The sequence below is a fragment of the Globicephala melas genome, chromosome 7, assembly GCF_963455315.2.
Source record: "Globicephala melas chromosome 7, mGloMel1.2, whole genome shotgun sequence".
Lineage (NCBI taxonomy): Eukaryota > Metazoa > Chordata > Mammalia > Artiodactyla > Delphinidae > Globicephala > Globicephala melas.
Genome location: NC_083320.1, coordinates 71,914,614 through 71,929,000, shown reverse-complemented (window position 1 = coordinate 71,929,000; position 14,387 = coordinate 71,914,614). Strand labels below are relative to the sequence as shown.

The following is a 14,387-nucleotide window of genomic DNA, read 5'->3' as shown; positions in this document are numbered from 1 at the left end:
GTGTTCTGCACTATGTAACAGACTGGGATTTGGGGTCGGGAGGATTCAGGTTCAGAGCTCAGATGCCCCACTTACAAGATGGCGATGGGGCACCTGCATCCGGGGAGTCAGAGGTTCCACTGAGGCTTTGTAGCAGGTCTGGGCCAGGATGCAGGTCTCCTCACCGCCCAGGGGAGGAGACGGGTGGGAAGCCTGCCTGCCCTGTGGCATATGGTGCCAGTCAGGGTGAAGGACTGGGTGCTTCAAGGTGCGAACGCTCTCAGTAAGGGTGTGTTCATGTCCACCACCTCTCCCTGGCCCTGGCCTTGGCCGACATCATTGCTGTCTTTTTTTTTTTTTTTTGGCTGCGTTGGGTCTTCATTGCTGAGCGTGGGCTACTCTTCGTTGCCGTGTGTGGGCTTCTCATTGCGGCGGCTTCTCTTGTTGGGGAGCACGGGCTCTAGGTGCGTGGGCTTCAGTAGTTGTGGCACGTGGGCTCAGTAGTTGTGGCTTGCGGGCTCTAGAGCGCAGGCTCAGTAGTTGTGGCGCACGGACTTAGTTGCTCCACGGCGTGTGGGATCTTCCCAGACCAGGGCTCGAACCTACGTTCCCTGCATTGGCAGGTGGATTCTTAACCACTGTGTCACCAGGGCAGTCCATCATTTCTGTCTTGAATGGCTTCTGCCCTCTGTGAGTCAGAATTGCTCTCAGCCTCGTGTAAGAGGTCTGACAAGCTGCTAAACCGTCTGCTTTGGGCTGGACTGGACCTTGCGTCAGATGCTGGGGCCAGAGATGAAATGAATATGCACTTGTGGGCCGCACACTCCCTTCCTTCCATGACTGTTGACTTAACATTGACACACTAGGTCTAGCAGCTCTTTTCATGTTGTGGATAAGGTGTTTTCTTAGGCAGTACTGGGCTAAGAGTTTATTGTCCTCTGAACCTGCTTTGGGGCTGTAAACTGTAAGTTCCAGGTTATTTGGCCAGACCGTAATAACTAGGTGAAATGCATGCTGTGACACGTTTAGTCAAATCAGCTCATTTTCTAGGAGGATAGTGAGGTGGAGGCCAGCCTTGCTGACGTGAGATAGACAGGCCTGGCTTGGCCTGTGGGCATAGTCGAGCAGAAGGAGGTGCCGTATGTAGGTCACACTGAGGCGTTAAGCTTCAGAAACTAGGAATGGCGTTGCTCTTAGAGTGGGTAAGAAAGGCATGGGCGGCTTTGGATTTTAGCAGTTTGAGTTCATGGGGTTGGTGGTGAGGTTCTGAGGCAGGTGGGGTCTAAACGGTTGGAGGAGAGGTTGGCGTTGAAGATCTGGCATCATTGATGGAGAGACAATGGTGGGATGTAGTGAGGAAGTGCAGTGAGAGGAAAGGGAGCTCTGGACTTCTGGGACAAGGAGACGGATTGCACGGAAGGAGGTGAGGGGGGTATATGCTGCCAAGAAGTGAAGGAAGGTGAGGATGAAGGGGAAGCCATTGGCTTTTCATTGTGGGAGGAGGGTCCTAGATCCTTAGGAGATTCCTTCCATTGGGTTGTGAGGCGTGAAAGAGGAGAGAGCCAACGTCCCGGCATGGGAAGTGGACGGGTTGAGAGGTTTCGGGTAGTTTGAGGGTGGGGAAGGGTATTGGTTTATGTTTTTAACCACGCAGGGGATTGGGACGTTGTTGGAAGCATCATTGAGACAGCATGGGGAAACACAATCAGTGAAGAGGGAGCAACTGGAAACACAAGGGAACGGGGTCAGCTAGCCTCCTCTGTGCTCCCGTTGAGTCCGTTCACAGTGCCGTTCCAGCTGGATTTTGTCTTGTTTACGTGTCTCCAGTCCAGTTGCTGAGACCTCCTCAGGGCAAGGACCTCGCGTTGTTCCCCGTGGGATCCCCATCATTAAGCCATGATGCTGGTTATAGGGGGATGTTAACGCACAAATGAATGAATGAGAAATCGAGTTACGCTGACGAAGAGCATAGAAGGCACTCACGTTGCATAGACTGTGGTCAAATTCTGCACAGTCGTTACCACCTGTTTGATCGTGGGCACATCATTTACCTGTCCAGGCCTCTGTTGCCCCATGCAAACAAATTGGGGATCGTAAGACACAGTGATTCACAGGGTCGAGCAAGTTAATGAAATAATTTAGTTAACTTTCTGCATCTGGCACGTAGTAAAAACTTGATACGTATAAGCTTCAGAAAATGAACAGACTCGTAAGTGCAGGTAGACTTAGAAGGGGGCACATGATCCCAGGGCCAGGAAGGAAGGACGTCAAGGTAGATGGGATGTAGAGGAGTGCAGGTGCCCAGTGACTGCATGGTGAATTGTCTCCTCGGGGAGGTGGGAAGCCACGTGCTTAGCTCAGAGCACTGGACACCTTTGGCCCAGCCACTGAGGGCTGCGTGATCGTCACCCGCAAGGGCCAGCCAGCCACAGTACTTGGCATGTCCTTGTGTTGGACGCAGATGGCATGGCCACAGAGCCGGCAGACTGGGAGACTGAGGATAGCTGAGCCCGTGGGTGGGAGAGTGGCCCTGACTAGAGTGATGTGGGACTAGCCCATGGATAGGGACCAGGTGGGGCATGGAGCGCTGGGAGGTGGCAGAGAGTGTTTTCCACGGGAGCAAGGGAGGCTCTCATCTGAGAGGGGAAACCGAAGCCTGAGGTCTGGGAGGTAGTGTGTGTGAGGGAGCACAGGGTACGTGCTCTAGACCCTGACAGGACGCGAGGCAGGACACTCAGTGGCAGTGTGGTCTTAAATGTCATGCCTTCCCCTGCAGGATAAAAAGCAATCTCGTGGTTTCCACCTGCCCTGATTTCCTTGTCTGTAACATGATTTATACGTGATATGAGAAACAGGCAAGCATCTGGATAGATAAATATGATTTAAATGATGAATGCTTTTAATCCTCTAGATCAGCGACTACTAGAAAACACATTTAGAAGAATGCTTTTCTTTTTCACAGTTTATCTTTTCCTCCACAACTAGCTGCTTTTCCTCAGCAAAGCAGCACTGCAAAGTTTGTCAGGTTAATAGAAATGAAAATAATTCACCCTGCACAGAGGTCACTGCTGTGACCTTGGAATAAGCAGCCCTTAGCATCTTTTCCAAACAGATTGGCTCAGACAAAGGCATGGAGTCCACAGGAGACAGAATGAGTCCTACGGATGTAGAGGGGGAAAATGGGTGGGATGGCTCCTTCATGAGAGGGTTAGTTGGGGGATTAATTGGTGGTGTCAGTTGAATGTCTACCCTGTGCCCAGACGCAGCAAACCTACTCATACAGCTTAGCTTTTTTACCCCTACAAGGAAGGATCTGTGTTCCATTCAAGCCTAGAATTCTAGGTGTTTCTGATCATGAGCTGTTGCTGTACATGGCCTGGTTTTTCTTTCCCTTCCATTGTAAGGCCTTGTCCTTTGGCCCAGGTCTGTCCCCAGTGGTGATTGTACTGAGGGGAGGCCTGAACGTCAGGTCCAGTGACGGTTCTGCTCCATTTGTCCACTTGCGCATCTGTCCTTCGTCCGTCCGTCCGTCCATCCATCCAAGAAATGTGTATTTGCGTTCTTACTGAGTCTTGGGCATTTGCTAGGTTTTGTGGCTATAGCTGTGACTTAGACAAGACCCTTAGTCACGTGGAGTTTACGTTTTTGTGACAGACCTAAATCAACAAATAGACTGATGAGAGAGTGATGGAGGATGAATAGGGGGCGGGTGGTTCCATCTTCAAAGACCTGCCCTGTCCAGAGGCTTCTCTCTGAGTCACTCCACAGAGATAGAGGAAGCCTGAGAAAGCCCTTAAAGTGACTCGAGGAATAAACAGCATTGACCATCTTCTGTGAAGAAGCAGCTTTGCACCCGTTTTGTTTGGTGATGCTGAAGCACCAGGAGAACAGTTCAGGGGTCGAGGGGCGATGTTCGCCCCGAGGGCCTGCAGAGAGATGGACTCGGGTATTTGGTTACCAACCTGTGTGTTTCTCGTCCTAGGAACGGGCATGCTCTCCTGGCATTCATGTTCTCGAGACAGGAGGGCAAGCTGAACCGCCAGCAGACCATGGAGCTCGGCCATCACATCCTGAAGGCACACATTTTCAAGGTGAGACCCACACCACTGCAGGGAGTAGCCCTCCATGAGCCTCACTCCCAGCACAGCCTCCTCCCTAAAAGTAATTGTTCTCGCTCAAGTGTGTATCTACCGCTATGATTACATTTTACTTTTTCCCTGTCTAAATCTTTTCTTTTCACTTAAAGCTTCCACTTCATTCATTCCCTTTGTTTCCTTGTTATTTAGTTGTTGAACCAGATTTCGTGACCTGTGTAGTTGCAGACCACCTGGATTTTCTGATTGTGTCCTTATTTCTTGTGGCCTACGTTAACGTGTTCCTCTTTCCTCTGGATTTTTTTATCATTTGGTATTTATATTGAGCGGCTTAATCAGGTTCAGGTTTGATCCCCACCCCCTCTGCCCCACCGGGTGTCACAATTACTTTATACAGGGAAACCTTGTTTTATTGCACTTTGCTTTATTGTGCTTTGCAAAATTTTTTTTTTTTTTTTTACAAATTGAAGGTCTGTGGCAACCCTGCGTTGAGCTAGACTTTCAGGACCATTTTTCCAAAAGCATTTGCTTCCTTCATGTCTCTGTGTCACATTTTGGAAATTCTTGCAATATTTCAAACTTTCTCATTATCACTTGTGGTGATGATATGTGATCTTTGATGTTACTACGATGACTTACCGAAGTCTCAGATGATGGTTAGCGTTTTTTTAGCAATAAAGTATTTTTAAATTAAGGCATGCACATTGTTTTGGGCAATGCTGTTGCACACTGAATAGACTACAGTATAGTGTAAACATAACTTGCATGTGCACCAGGAAACCAAAGAAATTGCATGACTCGGTTTATTGCTGTGGTCTGGAACCAGACCCACAGTATCTTCGAGGTCTGCCTGTTAGAGTTAAAATGCTCTGTAAGTCTGTATAAGGTTTCTTGTGTCAGGATGCGTAGCATGTGTGCTTGGTGTGATGCCATTGGCCACGATTGGTCTCTTCCTTCATTAGGGGTTCCAGATGGCGATATTCTAACATTTATTCTTCCTTTAATTGATTGGAGAACCTCTGTCAAGAGAAGCTTTCTCCTCATCTGCCCCCGCCCTTTCCCCAGGCGTACAGTCGATGTAGGCTAGTTCCTCGACCCTTGGCTTTAGGGCGGGAAGGCTTACAGGTTCAGGTCTTTTCTGTGTGCACAGCTTTTGCCCCGCGTTCAGCAGGGACCTGCGCCCTCCCGGGCACACCCGCTTTCAGACCCACACTGCAGGTGGGAAAGGAGACCTTGAAGCTGATTGGTCGCTGTTGCTTCCAGGGCCTCAGTAAGAAGACTGGAATCTCTTCAAGCCATCTGCAAGCCCTGTGGATTGGGTACAGCACCGAGGGGCTGTCTGCCGCCCTGGCCTCCCTCAGGAATCTCTACACTCCCAATGTGAAGGTAAGTGACCCTCTGCCGGGAGGGCCAGAGTCCCCTGCCCCCCTGGCCGCTGTTGCTCCAACAGTCCTGCTCTCCCCAACACTGGCTGGTGGCCAGAGAAGGCTGGGACGCTACTACTAAAGATGCTGTTTCCCGATGGGAAGCACACAGACCCGAATGCTCTATTGCCAGTTCTCCTCTACAAGTTTAGCTTTCACTGGGGCAGGAAGAGGTGGGTGGTCAGGGGCTGCTACGTGAGCATGTGGTGACTGTTTCAGAGTGGATGAGATAAGGGAAGCAATTCACAAAGGAAACCAAAGGTCAGAGGAAACCCTGGTCAGATATCCAGGGAAAATGGACTTTTAGGGCATCCTGGTTTCAAATCTGGACTATCTCTTTATGGTTCGTAGGAAATTAAGCACTGATGAGTAACACGAAGTGCTGGGCACACAGAGGGAAACTGTTACTAAAGGTTTTGTGCACAAGTGTATTGATGACCACGGAAAGCGTAGCAGGGTCTGCCCGCTGCTGAACCACGAGCTTCCTCACTCTTGGTCAGTGGCTATCATGTCACGACGTTCTGCTGAGGTTTTTAGGATAGATTTTCCCTCCTCATTTAGTGCAGCCTAAGAATCTGCAGCACACAGAGGCCGAGTATCTGTTAAGGCAACAAAGAGGAGTTAACTCCCACAGAACGTGGAAATTACTGTCTCATATCACTTTACCACCATCTTTCCCAGAGCAAAGTAAGATGCGATCGTAAGTGTCTTCACATTTTAGATTTCTCACCTGTTTGACACACCTGCTAGACTCCAGGCCTTTCAGCCCCAGGCCCTGACGTGTCCGGCTGCCTTCAAAAGCTCTGACATCGTTTCCCAAGGAGTCATATTCTCCCCTTCAGTCACCTCCATGAGAACAGTCATACCTGTTCTCTCCTTAGTAGCACAAAGGTGCCGTGACATGGTCGCAGTGTGGTCAAGGGAAGCCCTGGAACTTTCCAGGAATCTGTCTTCTACTTCTCCTCACTTTGGTTCATCAAATCCACCTGGGGAGGGGGCCACGTGCCCCAGAGATGGTGCCGTGGAGGACACTTGGGGGCCACTCTCGGGGGACTTCTGTGCCTCTCCTCCCCTGCTGTCAGTACGTCCCACCCTCAGCACCTACACCGTGGGTGTGTGTCTGGGGATCAGGGCCTTACGGAGCATTTCCTGTGTCTGGTGATGTGAACTCTCCTCCCTCTTCTCCCTTCCTTGCCTTCCTGGTGTATAGTGGTCCCTCGGATCAGTTCCAGGACCTCCCACAGATACCAAAATCCAAGGATGCTCCAGTCCCATATATAAAATGGTGCAGTATTTGAATATGACCTGCGCACATCCTCCCGTATACTCTATTTTTTTTGGCCACGCCTTGCGACATGTGGGATCTTAGTTACTAGACCAGAGATTGAACCCGTGCCCCCTGCGGTGGAAGCGCAGTGTTAACCACTGGACTGCTGGGAAAGTCCCATTTCCCCCCCCACTCCAGTATACTTTAAATCATCTCTAGAGCACTTATAATACCTAACACAATGTAAAGGCTATGTAAGTAGCTGCTGGCACACAGAAAATGCAAGTTTCGCTTTTTGGAGCTTTGTGGAAATTTTGGTTTTTGAATATTTTCAATCTGCTGTTGGTTGAGTCCACAGATGCAGAACCTACTGATACAGAGGGCAGGCTGTATTTATTTTCTTTCGCTTTTTTTTCTGCAACTGAAATATAATTGACAGATAACATTACATCTCAGATGTGCAACCTAGCGATGTGTTATTTCTTTGGATTGTGAAATGACTACCACAAAAGGTCTAGTTAACAGCTATCACCACATATGGTTATAAATTTTTTCTTGCGATGAAAAGATCTGCTCTCTTAGCAACTTTGAAATATATAATACAGTGTTATTAACTGTAGTCCCTGTGGTGGACATTACATCTCCGCCTGCTGGTGTACAGAAGGGAGGAGCCTGGGTGTCAGGAAGGACCTAGCGGTGCTCTGACCCTGGGGCAGCTCACCCACAGCCCTGCTGCCCAGTGAAGAGCTTGGGTGTTGGTTAGAGAAAGGCCACCACCCCCTGGTGGGTTCGGACAAGGTCTTTTGCAAATAGAAAAGTGCAGGTGGGCTCAGCACTGTTGGGGTTCCAGGCTTGATGGGCAGAGGCCACATTGGATTTCAGCCTGGCTCACCCCTGGGTGGGGTGCCTGGGAGTAGAGCAGCCCCAGGGAGCCGCTCCTGGGAACCTTGTGCTCAGCCCTGCTCCTTTGGACATTTCTACTCATTCTGCAGACCTCTAGGCTTGAGGGCTTTTGTCCCGACTGAAGCTACGTGCAAGTTTCATGCGGTGAGGACAGGGAAGCCGCTTTTATAGTTAAGGAGCACGAGCTCTAAGCTGTTGCTCGGGGTCAAAGTGAGCGCTTCCTTTTTAGATAGCGTTACTCTGCAAAAGGTGGAGAACACGCCGAGCGTAGACTTCATGTGATGAAGGAATTGTGTTTAGAATTTTTGTTTTTTGCTTTACTTTTTTTTTTTTTTTTTTTTTTTGCGGTACGCGGGCCTCTCACCGTTGCGGCCTCTCCCGTTGCTGAGCACAGTCTCCGGACGCGCAGGCTTAGCGGCCATGTCTCACGGGCCCAGCCGCTCCGCGGCATGTGGGATCTTCCCGGACCGGGGTACGAACCTGTGTCCCCTGCATCGGCAGGCGGACTTTCAACCACTGCGCCACCAGGGAAGCCCTGTTTTACTTTTTATAGAAATTGGAATTGAGTTTACTGTAATAACACTGTTTCATCTTTCACTTCAGTTAAAATTATATCTTTCGGCTTCTCCATAATTAATAAAATTCTGTAATGATGGCAAGGAAGAAAGAAAGAAAAATTAAAATGGCAGAATCTGTTGTCACCATTTGAATGAATTATAGGCCCAAAAGTTATTTTAATGTGGAGAAAAGTAAATGGGGAACATCACACTCTGTTGAATACGAGTTTTTAAGGCAGTAAATTAAAAGGTACAGTGTAATAATGTAATGAGCTTGACCCTCCTGGGATTATAAACTTTCCTCTTTAACATATTTGCAATTTTAAGAGTTATTCATCTTTACTTTGTTTTATAGAACTCCAGTGTCACCTACCTCTACGCTATCCCCCAAATTGTATAACTTGGTTACCGAATTTTAAGGCATTCATTATCCTTCTGTTTCTTTTATCTTTCAAGAAAAAGAAAAGAAGGGGGGGTTCACAGACTCATGAACAAATTACGGTAATTTAAAATTATGCATGCAATTAAGGAGTTTTTTTAGAGAGTATTAAATGTCATTACAGGAAGGGATGTCATTTTGAGCAATAATTGTAGTTTGCTACTTTGGTCAATTACAGCGACTTGCTCCCGGATGATTACTTGGTAGATGAATTTTAATTTTGGTGGCATGCCTGTGATTTCTAACAATGTGATCTCCCATTGCCCGGCCAGGCTTATGCCAGCCCGGGCCCTGGCTGGCCCACTGGGGAGCTTGCCGCCAGTGCCTTCAGGCTCCCGTCCAGCTGGTTGTTTTGCTCACGTAGTCGCATGGGACCGGCTGCCAGCCACAGGCTCCCGAAGGCTGTGCGCTCAAGAGAATTAAGGTTGTGATTCTTCTCTCAGCTGGAGCTGGAGCTGGAGCTGGAGCTGGGGCCACGGGGGAGGAGACAGGAGCTAGGCATGGACTTTGGCCCAACTTCCCTGGCTCAGAGGATCCAGTCATATTCTGCATAACTAGTAGGCAGCACACATTCACACCGGTTGTATTGATGAGAACCTCCAACATACTTAATGAGAAAACTGAGCTTCCCACTTTACGACCTTGCTGGACAGTGCCTCTTCTGTTTCTCAGGAGCACATCATTTTTGCCTACCCCCCTAGCCCCTTTTTTATTTTCTTGTATTCATCAAATCCAGAAGTATAGAGGTAATATTGCCATTTCCAGGTGTTATCCGGGGAGAGCTTCGTGGTGGTGATGACCAGATGATTTCCATGTGATTGGGAGAAAATGTACAGGAAGAACCATTTAAAACCCCTTCCTCGAAGGCGGAGTAATCTTAGCCAGAGCTGCTGCTTCGGCTGCTGGACTGCTCTGTGATACTAATTAGCATTGTGCCCAGGGCTGATTTGTGGCTTATCTGCTCTGAGCCTCAGTTTTCTCACGTGTAAAATGAAAGTAACAAAAGAACCTGCATCATAGAGTGATGGGAAACCTCATTGAGATGTTAAAGCTCTTGGGAGAATACTTGGCATTTATTATATGGTCAAGTGAGAACTGAGATTCTACTGTAAGCACCTGAGAACTTGTGAGTGTGCAGGTTGGTGGTCGTGAAGGGGAGCTGCCCATCATGAGGCATTAATGGGTCCACATCTGCCCTCAAATAAGCATGAGGTCTCCCTGCTGCTCTGTGCTGGTGAGCAGCCCAGGCAGGCCAGACCCTCCAGGTCTCCAGGTTCCTGGGGTAGAGCGCCCTCCTGTGCCTTCCAGGGGTCAGGGACTAGGGCCCTTGTCTCTTCTAAAGATTCCATCAAAGGTGATTGTAACAATAGCAAGTAATATTTATTTAGCACTTACAGGATGCTGAGGGCTGTGCTAAGTGCTTTGTGTGTCTGGCACGTTCATTTTTAATCTTCACAACAACCCGAGGAGGTGAAACTGTTTTTACCTCCACCTTTCAGATGAGGAAACTGAAGGTGAGGGCAGTGACAGGGTGACGCAAATCCCACAGCGGGAAGGGTGCCTGCCGCCGAGCAAGCCCATGCTCCTTCCACAGGTGCGCTCTGCACCTGACATGTTTACAGCCATGGCTGCCAGCTGGAACCACTCAGGAGCCCCGGGGCCCTAGCCAAGTCAGAATCTCCCAGGGTGCGGCTGGGGCTTTGGAAACTTGCAAGCTCCCAGGTGATTTCATTGTGCAGCGAGGTTAAGAAACGTGGGTTCGGGGTAGATCCACAGACTGATTGGGGGGTAAGTGGTAAAAATACCCGCCGCGTTGCACCCACAAAGGAAAGGAACTTTGGTTGAGAACTTACCCTTTTAAAATGCTTTCAAATCCTATTTGAGTCTGTGCTGTTTTTAAGAGCAAACCTGCACAGGGTGGTAGAGCAAGCGTGGCAGGGATGAGTTTGCCCAGGGTTGAGCGTCGCATGTCACTCTTGGGACAGGGACAGCTCTCCGGATTTCTCCTCCCTGCTTTTTCTGCCCTTCCATCCTCACGTGCTGGTTTGTTGCAGGAGGCTGGGTTGGTGCTGACCCAGATGGGGTTGAAAGATGGTCCCCCTGATTGGGTGAATGACGAGGCAGGTGTTGGTCACTTGGGTACAAGCTGTCCTTCCTTCCTTTCTTTTTTTTAACTGAAGTATAGTTGATTTACAATGTTGTGTTAGTTTCAGGTGTACAGCAAAGTGATTCAGTTTTATATATATAAATAATTTTTTAGATTCTTCTCCCTTTTAGGTTATTACAAAATATTGTGTTGTTCCCTGTGCTATATAGTAGGACCTTGTTGATTATTTTATATAGGGTAGTGTATATGTGTGAATCCCAAACTCCTAATTTATCCCTCCCCCCAACTGCAAGCGGTCCTTCCTTAAAGGTAAGTGATGATCCTAATGGCAGGAAGGAACTGACTTGTGGGCCATCCTCACCCATAAAGGGGCTATGTTTACCTCTCTGTGAACTTCTGTGTCTTAGAACCAGTATCTTGTGCCATGGGCTGAGCCGGGAAGTGGAGTGTGCAGAGTAGATGGCCATGCACGGGGTCGGCCTCTGTGTGTGTGTGTGTTGGGGAGCGGGGGGCGTGTGCATGGGGAGGGCTGGGGGCATTCTGTATAGGATGGGGGGACTTCTCTCTGGTGTCCTGGCATTGAAGCAGGGACCCATAGGAAGTGATCCTTTGTCATCTGTAGCTATGGAAAGGGTATTTATTCCTGGCAGAGGGAACCATATGAGAAAGAGGGAAAGACCAGGAGGCCAGGGCCTGCTTGCCATTGCTGTAGGACAAGCGTTAGACCCAGCATGGTCACGGTGCGGGGAAGTGAGGGAAAGGGTGCTGGGAGACGAGGTCAGAGAAGGAGCTGAAGGGCTGGGTCACCCGGGGTTCAAGCTTCAGTGGCAACCCAGACCGCTTCAGGTTTGACACTTTGGGTTCTAACCTGTCTGTATGCTGTCTCACTCTTCTGAGGTGTGGTGTCACCACCAGAATAATAATTTCTATCACTTTGTAAGTATTCTGTCAGCTACTCTTGTGGACACCGTATCATTGAAATACCTTGAATTTTGTGTGTTTTGTCATCTTTCTGTATCTTTTAATGATCCCATGTGTCTCCGGTCAAATGAGAGACCCAGTCTGTGTGGTTTTCACACCTAATGGGCAGCCCGGAAGTGGCCAGGGTCTGTTGGGAGTGATTGATGTCGATCCGGGACCATTGAAGGGAACTGTTAGAAGAAACACAGTGGGCATCTTAATAGGTGTTTAAAGGAGTGTCATTTTTCCAATGACCTGGAGATTTGAAGAAGATATTAGTATAGCTAAAATTTGCCTAAGGTATTCTGTGATTTTATTTTAAAACCTACAAATAACAAACTTCCCTTGATATCTGGGTCCAAGGAGTTAAGTGGGTGGTGGATGTAGTAATTAGAAAAAGCCGCTGATTTTCTGTGAGTCTTGTGCTGCTGACAGCCCCAAGCATGTGAACATTGTCACGTGTTCTGCTTTTTCTTGAAGGTACAATTCCTTGTAAAGAAAAGAGAGTATTTGCTTTCACTTTTGGCTTTATTATCTCACTGTTAATTATTTAATCCTGTGATGATTATTTCATTGCCCCCCAAAATGAATTTTCTGTTTTCATTTGGATCAAACAGTGGTTTTCAAAGTGTGGTCCCCAGGGACTTTGCTGGTGGCGCAGTGGTTAGGAATCCGCCTGCCAACGCAGGGGACACGGATTTGTGCCCTGGTCCGGGAAGATCCCACATGCTGTGGAGCAACTAAGCCCGTGAGCCACAGCTACTGAGCCTGTGTTCCACAACAAGAGAAGCTACCGCAATGAGAAACATGCACACCGCAACGAAGAGCAGCCCCCGCTCACCCGCAACTAGAGAGAGCCCCTTCCCAGCAATGAAGACCCAATGCAGCCAAAAATAAATAAATTAATTAAAAAAAAAAAAGGGTGGTCCCCAGACCAACAGCATCAGTATCACCTGGGGGGAATTCATTAAAAAGGCACATTCTTGGGCTTCCCTGGTGGCGCAGTGGTTGAGAGTCCGCCTGCCGATGCAGGGGACATGGGTTCGTGCCCCGGTCCAGGAAGATCCCACATGCTGCGGAGCGGCTGGACCCGTGAGCCGTGGCCGCTGAGCCTGCGCGTCCGGAGCCTGTGTTCCGCAACGGGAGAGGCCACAACAGTGAGAGGCCCGCGTACCGCAAAAAAAAAAAAAAAAAAAAAGGCACATTCTCAGGCCCTACCCCAGGCCTACTGAATACAGAGGTCTGATTCCAGAGAATGTGCATTTCTAAATTTTTAACTGTGATTAAAAAAACATAAAATAAAACATACCATCTTAACTATTTTTAAGGACAGAATTCAGTAGTGTTAAATATTTTCACATTATTGTACAGTAGGTCTCTAGAATAAAACTAAATCTCCATGCCTATTAAATAATTATCATTTCCCCTCTTTTCCAGCCCCTGGCAGCCACCATTGTACTTTCTGTCTCTATGAATTTGACTACTTTATGTCCCTCATTTAAGTGAAATCATATAGTGTTTGTCTCTTTGTGGCTGGCTCAGTTCACTTAGCCTCATGTTCTCAAGGTTCATCTGTGCTGTGGCAAGTAACAGGATTTCCTTCCTTTTAAAGGCTGAGTGATTTTCCACTGTATGTATTTACATATCACATTTTTCCATTCATCTGTTGACCTTCTAGTTCACCTGCATCTCTTGGCTATTGTGAACAGTGCTTCCGTACACAGCAGTGCAGATACCGAGACCCTGATTTCATTTCCTTTGGATCTGTACCCAGAGTGGGATTGCTGGCTCTTAAGAAACCTCCATACTGTTTTCTGTGGCAGCTGTGCCATTTTACATTCCCACCGGCAAGAATGTCCATTTTCAGTGCATGTGCAGGTCACACTGGTGCACACTCAAGTTTTTGAGAACCACTGGATCAAGAATACCACCCTTCTCCACAGCTGTTGTTGTGACTGACATCTACGTGAGAAGTTAATCTTGTTGGGGGACCTTCTCCCACAGGTGAGCCGTCTCCTAATTTTGGGAGGGGCCAACGTGAACTACAGGACCGAAGTGTTAAATAACGCCCCGATCCTGTGCGTCCAGTCTCACCTCGGCCACGAGGAGGTGGTCACTCTGCTCCTGGAATTTGGCGCCTGCCTGGACGGCACGTCAGAGAACGGCATGACTGCCCTCTGCTACGCGGCCGCTGCCGGCCACACGAAGCTGGTGTGTCTGCTGGCCAAGAAGGGGGCGAGGGTAAGCAGCAGCGGGGGAGGCAGGGGTGAAGGTGGGAGGGGTCTTCCATTGCTTGTAGAATTCTCATTTTCTGGGCCAAGCTCCCTTTGGTCTCTGCTTTGTCAAGCTGCAGCGAACAGAAATCACCACATAAACAGAAAAGGTGGAGCTACAGGCTCCAGACAGTGTGTGATGTAGCCTGATGTGGGTGTGTGTGTCGCCTCCGAGAAAGAGAGGGCCCGTGTGTTTTGTTCGAAGCTCTTACTCTGCTTAATCCTGCCCAAGGGGAGGCTCCTGACCGCCAGCAGCCTGAGTAAGGCCATCCTTTCAAAAGCCTGCAAGTGTGGCCCTGGAACTTGTCACAGAATTTAACACAGCACTGGATTGGTTGAAAACATATAAATGTTTGATTTTTTTTCTCCTTTCTTCTTATTCCG

At 48.7% G+C, this 14,387-nt stretch overlaps 1 protein-coding gene across 4 annotated transcripts in view; it reads left to right on the top strand.

The window, feature by feature from the left end:
• Positions 1-14,387, top strand: part of TANC1 (tetratricopeptide repeat, ankyrin repeat and coiled-coil containing 1) — a 229,561-nt gene that overhangs the window by 182,145 nt on the left and 33,029 nt on the right. For all 4 annotated transcript variants that reach the window (XM_060302398.1, XM_060302396.1, XM_060302397.1 and 1 more), the window contains 3 exons: positions 3,962-4,070; positions 5,337-5,459; positions 13,735-13,971. In XM_060302398.1, the coding sequence (XP_060158381.1) occupies positions 3,962-4,070; positions 5,337-5,459; positions 13,735-13,971 (469 nt within the window). The remainder of the gene's footprint in view (positions 1-3,961; positions 4,071-5,336; positions 5,460-13,734; positions 13,972-14,387) is intronic.